The sequence below is a fragment of the Rhea americana genome, unplaced genomic scaffold (genome assembly GCF_003343005.1).
Source record: "Rhea americana isolate MKP2758 unplaced genomic scaffold, rheAme1 scaffold_21, whole genome shotgun sequence".
Classification (NCBI taxonomy): domain Eukaryota; kingdom Metazoa; phylum Chordata; class Aves; order Rheiformes; family Rheidae; genus Rhea; species Rhea americana.
The window spans coordinates 2,413,321-2,427,977 of NW_028186258.1; the positions used below are offsets into that span (position 1 = coordinate 2,413,321).

Sequence of the window (14,657 nt, forward strand, 5' to 3'; positions counted from 1 at the left end):
CCGGCGCGCGAACGTTCGGACCAACCGCCACTCGCGCGCTCTCCCCTCAGCGGCGCGGCCGTTGCTCGGACGCGTCCCCCCCGCCCCGCCGAGGGAAGGGCCGCTGAGGATGGCGGCGGAGAGCGACGAGGAGGTGCTGCCCACCTTCGCCTTCCTGCAGCAGCCGCCTCCGGCGGCGCAGCGGGCCGTGGCGGCCTGCGACTCGGACCCGGAGCACTCCTCGCCCCCTTCCCCGAGGCGGGGAAGGGCCCCCGGCAGCCAGGCCGCCAGCCCCGGCGCGGAAGCGGTTGTGGTGCTGAGCAGTGACAGCGAGAGCGAGGTAGAGATCGTCCCGCTGTCGGAGAGGCTTAAGGGGAAACTGCACAACAGCGGGCCTTGCAAAACTAGCGTTGTGCCTTTCGAGGCCCCCCAGCCGGGCGGCGGCGATACTGCAAGCAAAGCTAGGGGAACTGAGCTCTGCCAGAGCACTGACCAGCTGGCTCCTGAGAGCAGGGGACAGCCTCTTCCAAAGTCTTCCGAGGTCCAAAGAGCCCTATCATCGTCTGGTGAAGTGTCTTCTAGTGGCCAAAACGATGACATGTGCAGTACTGGGAGACCACCTTTGTGCCCACTGCCAGACTGTTTGTCAGACTCTGCAYCCCAAAGCAGCAGGTTCTTGGGAAAAGAAGCAAGTCTGGAAACATCTCCCCCTCCAAAGAAGTCAAAATATAGTCAGAAGGAAAGGGAGGCAGTCTCTCAGGCTGCATGGCAGAGGAGGAAGGAGCGTGAAGCACGGAAGAGGCAGCAGGAGCAGGAAAAAGAAAGGAAGAAGGCCCTTGCCAAGATGTTGAAAGCTCAGCGACCAGGGGAATGCCAGAAATACATAACAGTGGTGCTAGATCCAGGTACTTCTCCTCGCATCCTGTATTTGCCTTATATTAGCTACCAGCTCTTGCTATGGAAACCTGATTCATGCACCAATTTCAGTTCTCTTACAGGTAGAAGGTGGTGGACAGGTCCTCAGTGCTTTGCAGTCTGGGAATTATTCCTGTGTGATTGAGAGTCAGGCTGTTCCCTGCAGCATCACTTGGAGGAGAAGGGCTGTGTCATCTCAGGTGTGGATGCAAAATCTTRATTTTCTTGCCTTTTTCTTCCTTTGCTGTTTACACTAGATAGTAGTAGTCATTAGCAATCCAGGTAGCTGTCTTCCAGATTTCTTCCTACCTCAGAGCTCTGAGTGAGCCCCAGGTTGAGTGAGTTGTTATGCACAGTCTATTGATATTTTGTTGTTGTTGTTGTTGTTTTTGTATCTGGCAGATTGAAGAAGAAAGTAAATGGACAGAAGAACCAAATATCCTGGTTCTACTTTGCTTGGAGGAGTTTTTGTCCATGGTTCATAACTACAAACAAGTGAGATTGCTTATGACTTTTTTTTTGTGTTCTTTGAATATGCCTTGCTGAAAGGGTGATATTTGTCATCTCTTTTCATGGCAGGAAGGTTTTAATGTGGGAAGGAAGTGATGATTCCAGTAAACTAAAAATTTGGTTTTAGAAGCCAATACTGAATCAAAAACAAGGTTGTATAATGCAAAGCTATCATCTGGTACAAGCTATCTCTTCTAGTTACAATTTCTCATAGATTTTTGAAGAGGTAACATTGTCCTAGTAGATATTGACAGATCAAGGGTGGTCTTTACTGTTGTAGCTTTATACTGGATCAARTATTGTCTGTGTACAACCGATATACAGCCAATATAAACACTGCTTTGTGTATTTCTGTTAATGAGATAGGAATGCATTTTTGCGCTCATGCCTGTTCTCGAATTTGTTTTTCAAGAATATCACATAGTATACAGATCTGATACTGATAAGGATGGAATCCAGAGCTCAGTACAAAGAAAAAACTCTATAAATATCCAGCCCTCACAATCTACATGAATAGAATCTCCTTTTCTGCTATGCTGGGGGAAGGCTTGAGACACAAACAAGCTTCTTTGCTTATCAGCAGGCTCATTGTCYTCCTAAGAGTAGGAAACTAAACAGTAGTCCTGCATGAAGAGATAGGTGAGCAGACCTTTTCATTGGCAAGATTCATATACAGAATTGGGGCCATAGTTTGTTCTGTTCTAGAGCTGGGCTGCMTAGAGTTGGCTGTATAACTCAAATTGTTTTTTCTGTTTTTTTTTTTTCACGTTGATCTTTTCAGGAAGTCCAGGGCTGCTCAGAAGGACAGAAGGAGACATTACAGAGCTTTGTTGCTCATGTGAGAGAGAAAATGCCTGGAAARATTCTGGCACTGGCAGTAGTTGGAGTAGAAAATTATTTCAGGTCAGGCTTTTTTCCCTGCAAAGGTTTTTATGTTGTCTCTGACACTGAAAAATATCATAGGTATTAATTCCTTCTAGCAAAGACTAGAACATAAAATGTATTCCTACCCAGAACTACTCTACTCTTTGCTATGTAAGAACAAAAACAAAGGTCCATCTATCCTGTCACCAAAATCTACCAAATATCACCAAGTATCTTGGGTAGAGTATGAAAAGAGGCAGAAAGTGTAGAATACTTTCTCTGAACACTTTCCTGRCTCCCAAAAAATTGCTGCTGAGGAATTTCCATAATCAGAGGTAATGTTTTTGTATTTAATAGTCACTGACAGTTGACTATAGTCCTTGACAGCTTCTGTTTCACATCTGCTAGTAGGGATGTTGGTACTGAATTGTTAGGCACTCCACAGCAGCCTGGTCTTCCAAGCTGTTTGTGCTGATGTAAACTCGTGATCTTGTCTTTCTCTTAGCTCTCTCAGAGCTCCGTCAAAAAAGAGATTACAACAGGCAGTAGTGAATGGAGACCAAGCAGAGGAACAGGGAAAACGGAGAAAAAAGAAAACTAAGGATTCTGGCCCAGATGTGTCCAGACTGGATGTGGAAGACGTGAGTACCTTTTGAACAGATATGAAGCRGTTGTCTCTGATCTTGTCTACCACTGATAGAGCATTTGACCCAATCATGCTTTTTCTTGGGTTTTTCTTTGTTAGTCTGTGGGTTGGGCTCTTAGGATTTAGTTCCCCACTGTTCAGTTACATGTCTGCTCTCCCAGAGGTTGACATGTCTCATTCATCTTGATTCCTTACAGTGAAATACRAATCTCCGAGTTAACATTTCTCACCCTTTGTAGCCCACTAATTAAATGTGCAAAACAGTATCGTCCTAGAATGGGACAAGAGCATTCCACTGAGGAGCTAAGTCAGCTGAAGTGGCACTAAACTGCTGTTCTGCAAGCTGGAGACAGACTGCCCCTACACAGCTGAGTGCCTCAAGCTAACCGTTCACATAATAGGGCGAGTGTGGATGGTCTTCTCCTACAGCAGATGCAATGAACCCTTTTTTGTTTCAGACAAGAGCAGAGTTTGGATAAGAGGATGAATTGTTACATTTATTGTTTCCACTGTTGTTTACAGGCATTAGTTGATCTGCTGCTGCACACGCAAGTCCAAGTCAGATTTGCTGAGAGCTTGGAGGAGCTTGGAGAGTTTGTCAGTATGTTCACTAAAGCAGTAGCTGAAGCACCATACAAGTGAGTGAGCAGATGAGATTTTTTTTAATATCTTCTTGGGAGAGGCTTTGCTTTCAAGATTACTGGGAGGGAATAACAGGTATACAGTTGTCCTGAAGTGCAACACAATATAATGAATTTTAAAGGAGCAGGCAATGCAGAACAACTRTTGATTCCACTTCTTCAAAATACGGTTACTTCTTAGAAACTGATGATGTCATGCCTGGGGAGAGTTGAGGACAGACCTTGATTTCAAGTTGAACTCTCACTTTATGTCAAAGTCCTGTCCTGAGTCTGCATTCAGGAGCGGGAAGGGAATGCAAATAAGCTTGGGGCTGTTACAGCACCAGTTTTTATTTTTCAATATGTAACCAAGACAGATACTACTAAGAATGAACCATTTAGCTGCTTCCATTGATAAGGACAGCAGCATGTTAAGCAGTGGTAGCTTGGAAAGCCATTTTGTGTGGTCTTGYGTAATCCTTGCATTCCTGTCACGGCAGCTGTATTTTAGGTCTCGGACATGAAAAGAGATGTCTTAACAATGCTTTTACCTGCCATTTTTAGCTTTGTCRACCTGAAAGTGAATTCTTTTTCCCACTTTGTATACATATTGGTTTGTATCGGGATTGTTTCCAAGTACAGGACTGGTTCTTTTCCTTTTTCAACAGGCTGTGTTGTCTGGGCACTTTCACCCTTTTACAAGGAAACTGGTAAAGTATGTAGAGAAAATATGATTACATTTTTAGCATTTACTTCAGTGCTGATGGTATCTAACAGTGCAGAGTGAGAAATGTTTCTCTTCTCTTTCTGGCCATATGACAAGAGATGCAAGAATAGGATTTCTGTCGAAGCTTCATTGTCTTATTCGTCTTCCCATCCTTTGTTCTCAATAGGCGAGAGCAGGAAAATACAGGATTCTCTTTCTACTTAGAGAATGAGTGGTGCAGAGGTGTGAAGGTGGATCATTCTGGAAAGGGTCTCTTAGAAGTTTGGAAAAGGCAGATACAACAATTAAACCGKGTCAGTTCCGAGATGGCTGAAGCTATTGTGTCTGCATACCCTTCTCCTCAGCTTCTGGATCAGGTAAGGATACCTCACAAACACTGAGCACTGTGCATGCCGTCAACTAGTGTAAGGASTGGAAGAAATCATTTAATTGGCATTCAATTCTGACACATCAATTCCATATGAACTGTTTAATAAGGTACTGAAAAAACTGATTGCACCCATTTTTGCACCCACTGCTTTGGTTTTACAGAGCAGGTTACTGAGGAGCTTAAGGGTTTCCCTTCAGTTAAGTAAGAAAAGTCAACAGAGTCTCCCATCGTACACCCAGCCCAAGTTTACATGTTCACTCCTTTCTATTGCAGCTGCATGCCTAGCAATCTTAAGTGAGTTTGTTCTGTTTTAATGAAGCAGTGTGGGTTCTTCATCTGCCTCTGATCTCACATCTGAGATGTGGAGCGAGACTAGGTGAAAATTGTGAAAGAGAGCAGTCGCAGGTGCGTAGCTTTGATGTTTTTTGAAMAATGGATGCAAGTGGATGATACCGTCATTTGTACTACTTTTAGGCCTACAGTAAATGTTCTTCAGAGGAAGAGCGGAAAAACATGCTGGCTAATATCCTTGTACACCGTGGTGATGGTGTGACAGCCACCACCCGGCGGATTGGACCAGAACTCTCCAGACGAATCTACCTGCAGATGACTTCCCATGATCCTGATCTCTGTTTAGATTTCACTGAGTAACCCAAGGGGATGAGGATTTTTCTGATTGCCTGGATTAAATACTCATCTTCCTCCYGGAAAGAAGTGCTTCAGTAACAAATGGAGTCATGATTCCTAGTTTAAAGACTTAAACTCATTTAGTCTTTCTCATGGTAGAAGAAAGTTGGATAAAATTGCTAATTGGCTGGAGTTTAAACAAGAAAGATGGTGAACATCTTCCATGAGAGCATGATTTTGACATGGCTATAGCACTGATAGTACTTTCCTATTTGTAAAAAAATGGAAGTAGCATTTGCTAACTTTGCTAACTTTTGCTTACCCATGTGAAAAATCTTATTGCAAGAAGCAAAATGCTTCCGCCCCATCATCCACTATGGTAAGATGGAAGAACTTTATCTCATGAAATAACCTTGTTTCTATTTTCCACTGTGGCAGATGGGAATGAGTAAGACTAATTTTCAGATATAAATTTAGACTGTCCTGATTCAGTCTCCAGACAGCTTAATCTATAGAGGGTCTTGAAATCTGATTATATGGGCTGGAATTATGAGGTCTAAGCAGTTGGCCGAAAAATCTTTCTTTTAATTAGATTGGGGAACATGCTTGACTGTCCCTGAAGCCATCAGCACTTAYGTGTATACACAAGGACAGCTGAGGTCTTTTCCTACAAAAAGTACTTATTGAGATGAGTGCTAAGAGTAAATTAAACTGCATACAATGCATGGAATTTACCCWCTGGAATTGTCCTAGCTCAGATGAAAAAAATATCCAACAGATACRCTAGCCTCGTACATTCGGCAGGTGTCTTTGCCTTGCCATGCTTTTGACCTGAATTAATAAATCTTACTAGATTGGCATTTCCTAACTTTGCTAACTTAAGCAGCACTGTCTCCTAGATGGCACAAAAGCATTTCTGCTGAGAGAAAATGTTGCTTTGAATTTTGTTTGCCATATTTTCAAACGTTTCTGGATAATAAGCAAGAATCTTTTTTAAGGATGTGATAAGTTAGATACCAAAAGCAAAGACTGCAAGTGTTTCAGGGAAACTTACAAAGAAATTTTACATATATATATATATAGATACAGATATTTATTTATAAGCCAAACAGATGTGCAGCTATTCCTTCCCTTTATCTTAAACTCTTGCTGTTGCCTTTCTTTGTAAGGYAGTCCAGGAGCCACTGCCTTATCATTAGACTATGCAAGAATGAAGGCTTACTGCTTCTGTGATGGCTGAAATATAAAATGATCTAGATTATTCAGTCATGGCACCAGCAATAATCAGGAGCAATTGTGATTATTAAGGTATGCATGTCTCAGTGGAGTCTGCAGTGTGATTATTCTCTGGACCCTGCACTTAGACCATTACATATACAAATACTTCCAATTTGTTTTAGTGCTTAATTCTTTCAAGGCTATGAAAAGCTATTTGTTTTTCTCTGTAGATAAATTGTAAATAATTCATAAGCCTTTGCCCACTGCTTGTCATATGAGTTTTCTTCTCTAGATAGAAAAGGCCACACTTCCCAGCCCTTCCAAGAGTCCCAAGGTGAAGMTCATTTCTACCAGACTGCCTTAGTATGTGATGCTGCAACAGTGCCACCCAGTTGTGTACTGTGTTTCTGCAGTCTCTCAGACCTCCTCTTTTTACACACAAAAAGCCAGCCTGTAAAATTAGAAATTCTTCTTAAGCTCTAGCTGCCTTGTTGGCACTGGCTGACTGAAGTGAATGGTTACTTTATTTAGCCAGGAAGCATTTTATAGTGGTTTCCTAAAAGAAAAAGAAACTGATTAAAATTGAAGGAAGGTAAGCATCCAATCAAGACAAAATGCTGCGAAAATTGTTGTATTGAAATTTTTCAGCTCCTTTCAATAGTACATCAGCTTCTTCACTCCAACATATAGATGCACAGCCATCCTACAAACTTGTAATTGGTCCTGGATTAGGCCTACATATATTATTCCCATACAGCCATATCACCAATTTTAGCATGAACAGAAATGGCAGGAAGAAATGGATATGTATTAAAAAACCTTCTGCTTCCCTTATAGAGCTATAGCTATATAGATAACTAAGGTGGGTTTTCTTTCCCCCCCACCCCCCACCCTGCCCCATAAATTGGCAGCTTCCTGTATGTTACAATCTAGGTAAAAATCCCTTGGAGGTAAGAAGTGTTAACAAGTTTAAGTTAATATGGGCAAACAATGGTAATTACAGGCCAGCTGAGAAACATGCACGGCAAAGATGATCTGAACAATAATTCTGCTCTGTGCGGAGTGGACCAGCAAATCAATGCTGACTGATTAAAAGCAGTTTCATTAGAACACAATTCCATAGGAATTCTGGCTGTGTAGATGGTGGAAGGAGATGCTGACAAAGCAAGTGCCCATCCAGGAGAATCACTGCTGTGAGTTCTGGTGAAGCATATTTTGCAGGGTTTTGTGGTTTTGCAGGGCAGCTACCACATCCTCATAGAGAGTGTTCACACTGATGCACAGAGGTTGATGTTGCAGCTCTGTCAGCTTGCAGACAGCCAAAGTACAGAGGATGCACAGCAGCATGAACAGCAGGAACCTCAGCACAGACCGAGACCAGGAGTGCTTGTGCCTCGGTGGTTGAGGTGGACGAGAGCTGGAGGAGGGCTCTGCAACAAGAAAAAWTCCATGACAGGGATGTGAGGAATTAATCAGAAATACCTTTGAACAGGCTATATTGAGAAAATAGAAGCTCAGGTGAGATACTATAGCTTGCACTATAGCTGTCCTTTGTTGTGAACTCTYATCCCTTACACTAGTCAACAAATAGATGCAAAGGATCTATTCATCTAGGATGAAAATTTCAGATTTATTTTCTCAGGCAGCAATGAAAAGGATGTAAGGCATCTCTGTTGCACAAATTCTGTTTTGCGTATATATCTCAGTACATTCAGAAAGAACTGAATGGAGATAAGTTGTGCTTAGGAACAGCTGAAGAATTTTCTGAATYTTGTAGTTCAGCAAAAAGATGCTGAAATGTCTTCCACTCCTACAGCTGTCCACCTGTTAAATTTCTAGTAAGCTCTACTACTGTGCTGTTTCCCTACCACTCTGACCACCCACCACCATAAAAATCTGATGTAGATTGATGCAGTCTCTAGGGCAGTGGTCTTGTTCCTTCCCTTCCACTTATTTTTCCTATGCTGTGTTCAATTTACAGATTAAAATATTACATTATGGTCTCTAYGGTATACCTGGACCGATTGTGGATGCAACTTACTTCGAGTCTGCACAGTTTCTTTTTTAGTTTGCTTTTCCAACTCCTGTTTTGCAGCTCTCAGAGCATCATACTCTCGTCTTCTGCGTTCCTTTTCTTCTGCCTTCTCTCGCTTCCGCAGTTCCCTCTCTTGAGCTTCCCTTGCTCGCTGTTCTGCTTCACGTTTCTTCTCCATTTCTGAGGATGAATWCAAGAGGTTTTTTTCCCTTTATGTAAAGGGTTGTCATTGCCTTGTTCCTTATTACATGCTTACCCATTCCCCACTGGAATAGGGAAACAATCAAATAAGTACTCTGCGTTATTTTTCTAAAATATTGCATACCTTCCATCTTGCTCCCTSAGGTTTAGGCTTCCCTTAAAATAAATCCTATGTTCTTCCTTCATATTTTTTACRTATAACCTGTAACACACTTCATCTAGGGATTTAACTATTTTCCAGGCAAGAAACCACATAGTTATCCCAAGCTCTCTTTCTCCCTCCTTCCCAAGTACTCATTGGGGTCTCAGAACTGTGATAGTTACAGATAGTTGYTAGATGGCAATCAGTATGTTCAGGTATGTCATCAAAAGAGATCAGGTGAGACCTCAGCAGACAGCACATGAGGGCTCTTTATGCCTACCTCGCTCTGCTTGGAGCTTCCGTTGCCTTTCTCGATCCTGCTCAGACTGGATAGCTCTCATATGCTGCAGTACCTTCAAGGTCCAAGAAGACAATATGGGACGAATGCAGAAGGTTCTTTGCATAATCATTTCAAAACAGAACATTTAGAGCAGAGCTGAAGGCTGGCAGAAGACAGTCAACTGGGACCGATTACTAATCTGATAAATCTGCACATAGCTGACAGTCTTACAGGTATGTCTCCAAAGAGAATTCTCTGACTTTCCTATTTTAATCTTTGCAGTTAAGAAAAAGATATTTTAATTAAAAAAACAAGGCAAACTGGTGCTAGCTAATACAGATGATCACAGAACACTTGCTTTTTTATGAGCCTGAATTCTTTCAAGTAATAGCATGACACGGGTAGCAACACAGACCCAGACTCTAACTATTCTTGCTCCACGGCTCCCAGCAACAACTATTCATGTGAGCTTATAGTTTGCCAGAACTTTGAGAGATTTTTGTATTCTCAAGTGTAAGCCTCGATATGGATTATTTTGTCTAAAAGTACCTCCACTTTCCTAGCAACGAGCTTTTAATACTCTTAACTCCATTAATGAAAAAGAATCCTGCTTAGCTCAGTCTTTGCTCACTACAGGCATGGAAGCAATGAAGTCACTGCATGTTTACCAGTGAACTAGCTCCTCACTGACTGAAGAAATTTCAGATTGCTGCAGTAGCAGCCAAGCCTGCTAAGCAATAGGAAAAAAGACAGCAAATCCAATAGTGGAAAAAAAAAAGAATAAAATAGCAAGCAGATTCCTTACCTTGACAGCAGCCTGTTTACACTGCTTCTCATCCAGACAGTCTCCTGCTACTTTAGCAAGAACAGGATCCAGGGGATTGTCCTTCAGATCCAGCCACTTCAGATTCTGCAGGAAGGAATGATAAATGGGAAGCTGTAACAGCACACATACAGAGCACAGCGGTCTTCTGATTGTTCAAGAAATACAAAGCAGTAGCAAAGAGCTACTTAATTTTCACATAAATGAAGGAGGTACAGAAGATAAGTAGAGTGCTCAGGCAGAAGTTGCTTCAGTAGAAATGAGATAATTTCCACTGAGCTGTGGTGCAGAGCCCAGATGAATTTTGAAATGGGTAGCCAGCAGGACTGATGCTTTACCAGAGAAAACAACTTGAGAAGAATCACAAGACTCTGGACTGCCTCCCAAGGCTTTACATAACTGCCTAGCAAATAGGCTCTACCTTGAGCTGTGCAAAGCTGACTGGCAGGGTGACTAAACGGTTGTTCAGAAGGTCCAGGTGCTGCAGATTGACCAGGCGACCAAAGTCCAAGGGCAGTTGTTGAAGCCGGTTTTTACTCAAATCCAGTTTCACCAGATGCATCAAACTACAGAAGTCTGACTAAAACACAAAACRCAAAAAGAGCAGAAGCGTCTTTACAAAGGAACCCCAGCTGGGAGTACATTGAAATATCCTTCACCTTATGTGATAAAGCCACAATCCTTAACATACAACTGCTCATGTGCTAGAGAAAAATAACCCTCTTCCTCTGCCTTGGAAGACAGAGGAAGCAGGACACTCCTGTTGCCTAGACAAAGCGATATGCAGCAATATATCTGAAACAAAACTGAGCCTTTACGCTGATGAAAGTGGTTTGTAAAGTTGCAGGGAAGATGCTACAATCTTCACTGAGTACGAATCTTTCCTCTCTTATTGCATTATACCTGCCTCAGTCAAAACTGCCATTAATAGTACCCCTTAACTAATGGTGGTGTCACTCAGGCAACCCAAAAATGAGAGAAGTGCTAATTCCAAACCTCCTACTGAATCTCTATTGAAGGGCTTGGTATTTGTTCTACCTATTTCCCAACACTTGCCTAATATCCACAAAGACTCTCTAGCATCTTACCGGCAGAGAAATGAGGTTATTACAGGACAAATCCAATATAGTAGCCTTCGGAAGGGCAGCCTGAAAGAGAAACAAAGAACTAAAATCAACCTATATCTATATGCACACGCACACGCCAACGACGTTCTGCGCTGGTTTTGTTTTAGTTGCTTTCTTCCATGCCTCTTCGTGAATTCCTCAGCAGTTGCCACCGAGGTTTTTTTTATCTTAGGATTTTATCTTAGCCAAGCTCTGATTCAAAATTCTGGTTCTAAAGATACTGCTGCTTCTGAAATAGAGCAGCCGCTGACGCTATGCGTCTAGCTCGCAGAGCACGAGCATCCTCGTCTCGGGTATTATAAATGCCTGCAGTCCAGGTGACAGCTCCTGCTGACGTATGCATCTTTTTCTCGCTAAAGCAGGAGACGCTAACGGCGCATCTGCAGGCGCAGGGCGGCCCAGCGCGCGGCAGGGCGGCGGCGCGGCGCGGCGCGGCCCGCGGGCGGCTGCTCACCAGCTCGCGGACCGGCACCTCGCTGAGGTCGCACAGGCTGAGGTCCAGCTCGTTGCCGTCCAGCTTGTCCTTCAGGTTCACCCCCTTCCCGCCGCGCGCCATGGCCCCGGCGCGGCGCGGCCCCCCGCCAGCCACTTCCGCGTCCACGTCCGCGCTCGGCCCGCCAGCGCCGCCGCGCCGCGCCGCGCCGCGCCGCTCCCCTCCCGTCCCCTCGGCGCGGGCGCGGCGCCGCCAGCGCGCCCCCTGCCGGCCCGGAGCCCCCGCGCGCTCCCGCGCCGCCCTCCCCCGCGCGCTCCCGCGCCGCCCGCCGGCGGCCCTTCCTCCGAAGGAAGCGGCGTAAGGCGTCTCGCTCCTGCCGGCAGGCCGGTCGGATTGGCACCCCGAGTAAATGAATTGAGGGTGACTATTTCCAACAATTTCACTGTCCGCGCAGTGTCCCGCGAAAAAGCAGCCCTTTAACGAGCAATCATCCCAATATGAGCGCAAAACCCACRTCATACGTACTTCCCTTACAAATATTAGATATTGTTGCTTCTCTCTCTTCACAGCCTCCGTAATTGCTGAGTGCTGAGTTCACTTTTTGTTGGGTTATACCAACATGTCTCTCTTTACCAGGAGGAATTTGCATTAATGTTCCTGCTTTGACCTGGAAGCTCCCATAGTGCACAATCAACATGTCCTTTCRCCTTGACTGACCCACTGTTGAGAAACTCAGTGAAAGAGGAAAGAAGGCCAGGACAGAGCCAAATCAGTATCGTCTAGTAATGGGATTATAGTGAAGGCTAACCTTCAGGTTTTTGGCCCCTATGCAAAATGCGATGAACTGGACCTTACAAAAATGTTTCTATCTACTTCAGCACATCTAAGCCACAGGTACCTTTGAGTTGGGTATTAAAACTGTTGCTAGGTGTTTTAACACTGAAATAATCAAGATCTCTGGAGCCTCTGAGYGAAGACACCACAAAACAGCAAACAGCAAATGTGCCTCAGAGAGAGTATAATAAAGGCTGCCTATGATCAATGCACTCTTGTTCAGGAGATTAGAGCAGCTGCTAGCAGCAGTGCCTCCCACCGGGGACTGAAAGTACAGAACCCCCATTTGAGAAAAGCAAGGTCTGGTTATGCAAGAACATCTCTCATCCCTCAGCTTTTCACAASAAGGCTCGAAGGGCTGGAGGAAGATCTGAACCAGGGACAGGTGAGGAAATCTCGCATTTCCAGATCTCCCACCATGGACACCCAAGTGAGGCAGTCGATTGCCTGACCCCCACGTTAGCTATAGTCAATGTGTGACTCACATGTCCCCTGCTCCCTTCTCAACCTGATGGGCTCCATAGCCATCTTGGCAGGGGCAGATACAGTCCTGCTCCTGAGGGCAAAACACAGGTGCTTTGAGGAGACCTGAGGCAGATCTTGTACCTTACGGAGAATGCGCAATGCGTGTGCAATACTGCAGATGACTGGGAATGTCTGAAACTTAGACTCTTGTAACTTCTGCATAATTCTTGGTTTAATATGTAACTAGGATTTACCCCATAGGCTAATCATCTGTATGTGAGAGGATCAGACTGAAACTCAGTTTTATTTTTGTTTATTAAAGGTGAGTTTTTTGGAACGCATTTCTTTTCTCTGTTGTTATACAACACTGAGCACACTTTGATGCTGTTGCAATGCAAATAAATATAATTGCCCTGTGCTTCACTGAAATAGTGAAAGGATAACTTTTGGCCATGAATGTCATACGACCTTACATCATTTACACAAATCCCTCCTAGCTATTGATTTTAGTTGGACTGACACACCTGAATACATTTAGATACCCATGCATGTCTAAAAAGACTTAGAACCTAAATGAGACAAGAGAAAATAGGACATATTTGTTCACTTTTCAAGAAGAAGGACGGAGGAATATTTCACAAAAAGAAGGGAGAAGAATTGCTGGATAAAGCCAGATGAATACTGTCAATCTAGTTCTGCTCCGATGATCCTTATTATTGGCCCTGAGTGCATGAGCAAGACACAGCAGATACGGACTGAAGAAGATTCCCAGATCCTCTTCACAGCACTGACCTGCCTTGCCCAGTGTCCCATGTGCAGCCATGACCAATTTTTCATACTTTGAAGACAAAAATCTCCCTTTGCCCAACCAAATAGAATGCTATCACAGCTGCAAACTCCTCTTGCCTTGTGAACAAGACATGCATCAGGGGAAAAATCCCTCCTGATTCTACAACCAGCTATCTGAACCATGAGATTCAGTTATACAGCCAGTACTTTATAGTGTGGCTGTTATTTATGAGTGCATGTTTGGCTCTGATGTCAGGGGTACACCAGTTCTGAGGCCAAAATTGATGTCCTTGTTCATAAGCTCCATTGTGATAGACAYGGGATAAATACACCGTAAAGTGTCTTTCGTTACTGAATTCTAGCTTCCACTTCGGCTGATGGGAGAAAAAAACAGCAGGGAGCTGCAAAATAACTAGCCAGTGATCACACTGCTGTAAYGGAGCCAGGAACAGAGCCTGTGCTTCAGGCCGGTGCCCAGCTGCTAACACTCCTTAGTTAATGCTTGTATGGCATCTAAAAGGGGTAGGCTGTTTTCTGGGATCCGGCTTATACTCCACCCTTTCAGGAGGGTTAATTAGCTTTTTGCCGTGGTTGCAAGCAATGCCCAGAAGGAGTGCCTGACATTTTGCACTCAGAACAAGGCGTGTGGCCCGCTGTCCTTGGGCGCCAGCGCCGCCGCCGCCGCGCCCCGCGCTCGAGGGGGCTGCGCGCCGCGGCGCCCCTCGGCTGGGCGCCCGCCCCTGCCCTGGGCTTAGCCCGCCCGACGCGGGCAGCTCTGCGGCCCCCGCTGCTCCGCAGCCCCCGGCTGGCCTCTCCGCTCCCCGGAGCAGCGTGCAGGGAGAAGGCAGTGCTCGGCGGTGTTGCGAGGTGACCGCGCTGATGAAGTGGATGGCGCTAGGAATCGGGGAGCGAGTCACCGGGCTCAGGCACCAGGCGGTAAAGGTGAAGGGAAGCGGCGGCAGCCGGTGCCAGTCGCTTCGAGGGGGAGCCCGTTCCGCTCCTCGGGGCCGCGCTGGGATGTAGCGCTTGCCGTCGGGCACGGAAGGGCTGAC

General features: G+C 44.9%; 3 protein-coding genes across 3 annotated transcripts in view; 2 read left to right on the forward strand and 1 right to left on the reverse strand.

Moving 5' to 3' along the window:
* Window positions 1-6: 6 nt before the first annotated feature.
* On the forward strand, window positions 7-6,648 carry EME1 (essential meiotic structure-specific endonuclease 1). Its single transcript, XM_085304563.1, has 8 exons — window positions 7-884; window positions 967-1,094; window positions 1,297-1,389; window positions 2,186-2,307; window positions 2,774-2,909; window positions 3,437-3,552; window positions 4,428-4,617; window positions 5,106-6,648. Exons 1-8 carry the CDS (start codon window positions 110-112, stop codon window positions 5,280-5,282), a joined length of 1,737 nt encoding a protein of 578 aa, XP_085160689.1. The 5' UTR covers window positions 7-109; the 3' UTR covers window positions 5,283-6,648.
* Window positions 6,649-7,091: 443 nt separating this feature from the next.
* Window positions 7,092-11,708, reverse strand: LRRC59 (leucine rich repeat containing 59). Its single transcript, XM_085304564.1, has 7 exons — window positions 11,539-11,708; window positions 11,046-11,105; window positions 10,379-10,537; window positions 9,940-10,044; window positions 9,135-9,207; window positions 8,518-8,691; window positions 7,092-7,906 (listed from the first exon to the last, which is right to left on the reverse strand). The coding sequence occupies exons 1-7, from the start codon at window positions 11,638-11,640 to the stop codon at window positions 7,662-7,664; spliced, it is 918 nt and encodes a 305-aa protein (XP_085160690.1). The 5' UTR covers window positions 11,641-11,708; the 3' UTR covers window positions 7,092-7,661.
* Window positions 11,709-12,769: 1,061 nt separating this feature from the next.
* Window positions 12,770-14,657, forward strand: part of ACSF2 (acyl-CoA synthetase family member 2) — a 42,911-nt gene continuing 41,023 nt past the window's right edge. The window contains exons 1-2 of the mRNA XM_085304781.1: window positions 12,770-12,781; window positions 14,276-14,472. Coding sequence (XP_085160907.1) covers window positions 12,770-12,781; window positions 14,276-14,472 — 209 coding nt within the window. The remainder of the gene's footprint in view (window positions 12,782-14,275; window positions 14,473-14,657) is intronic.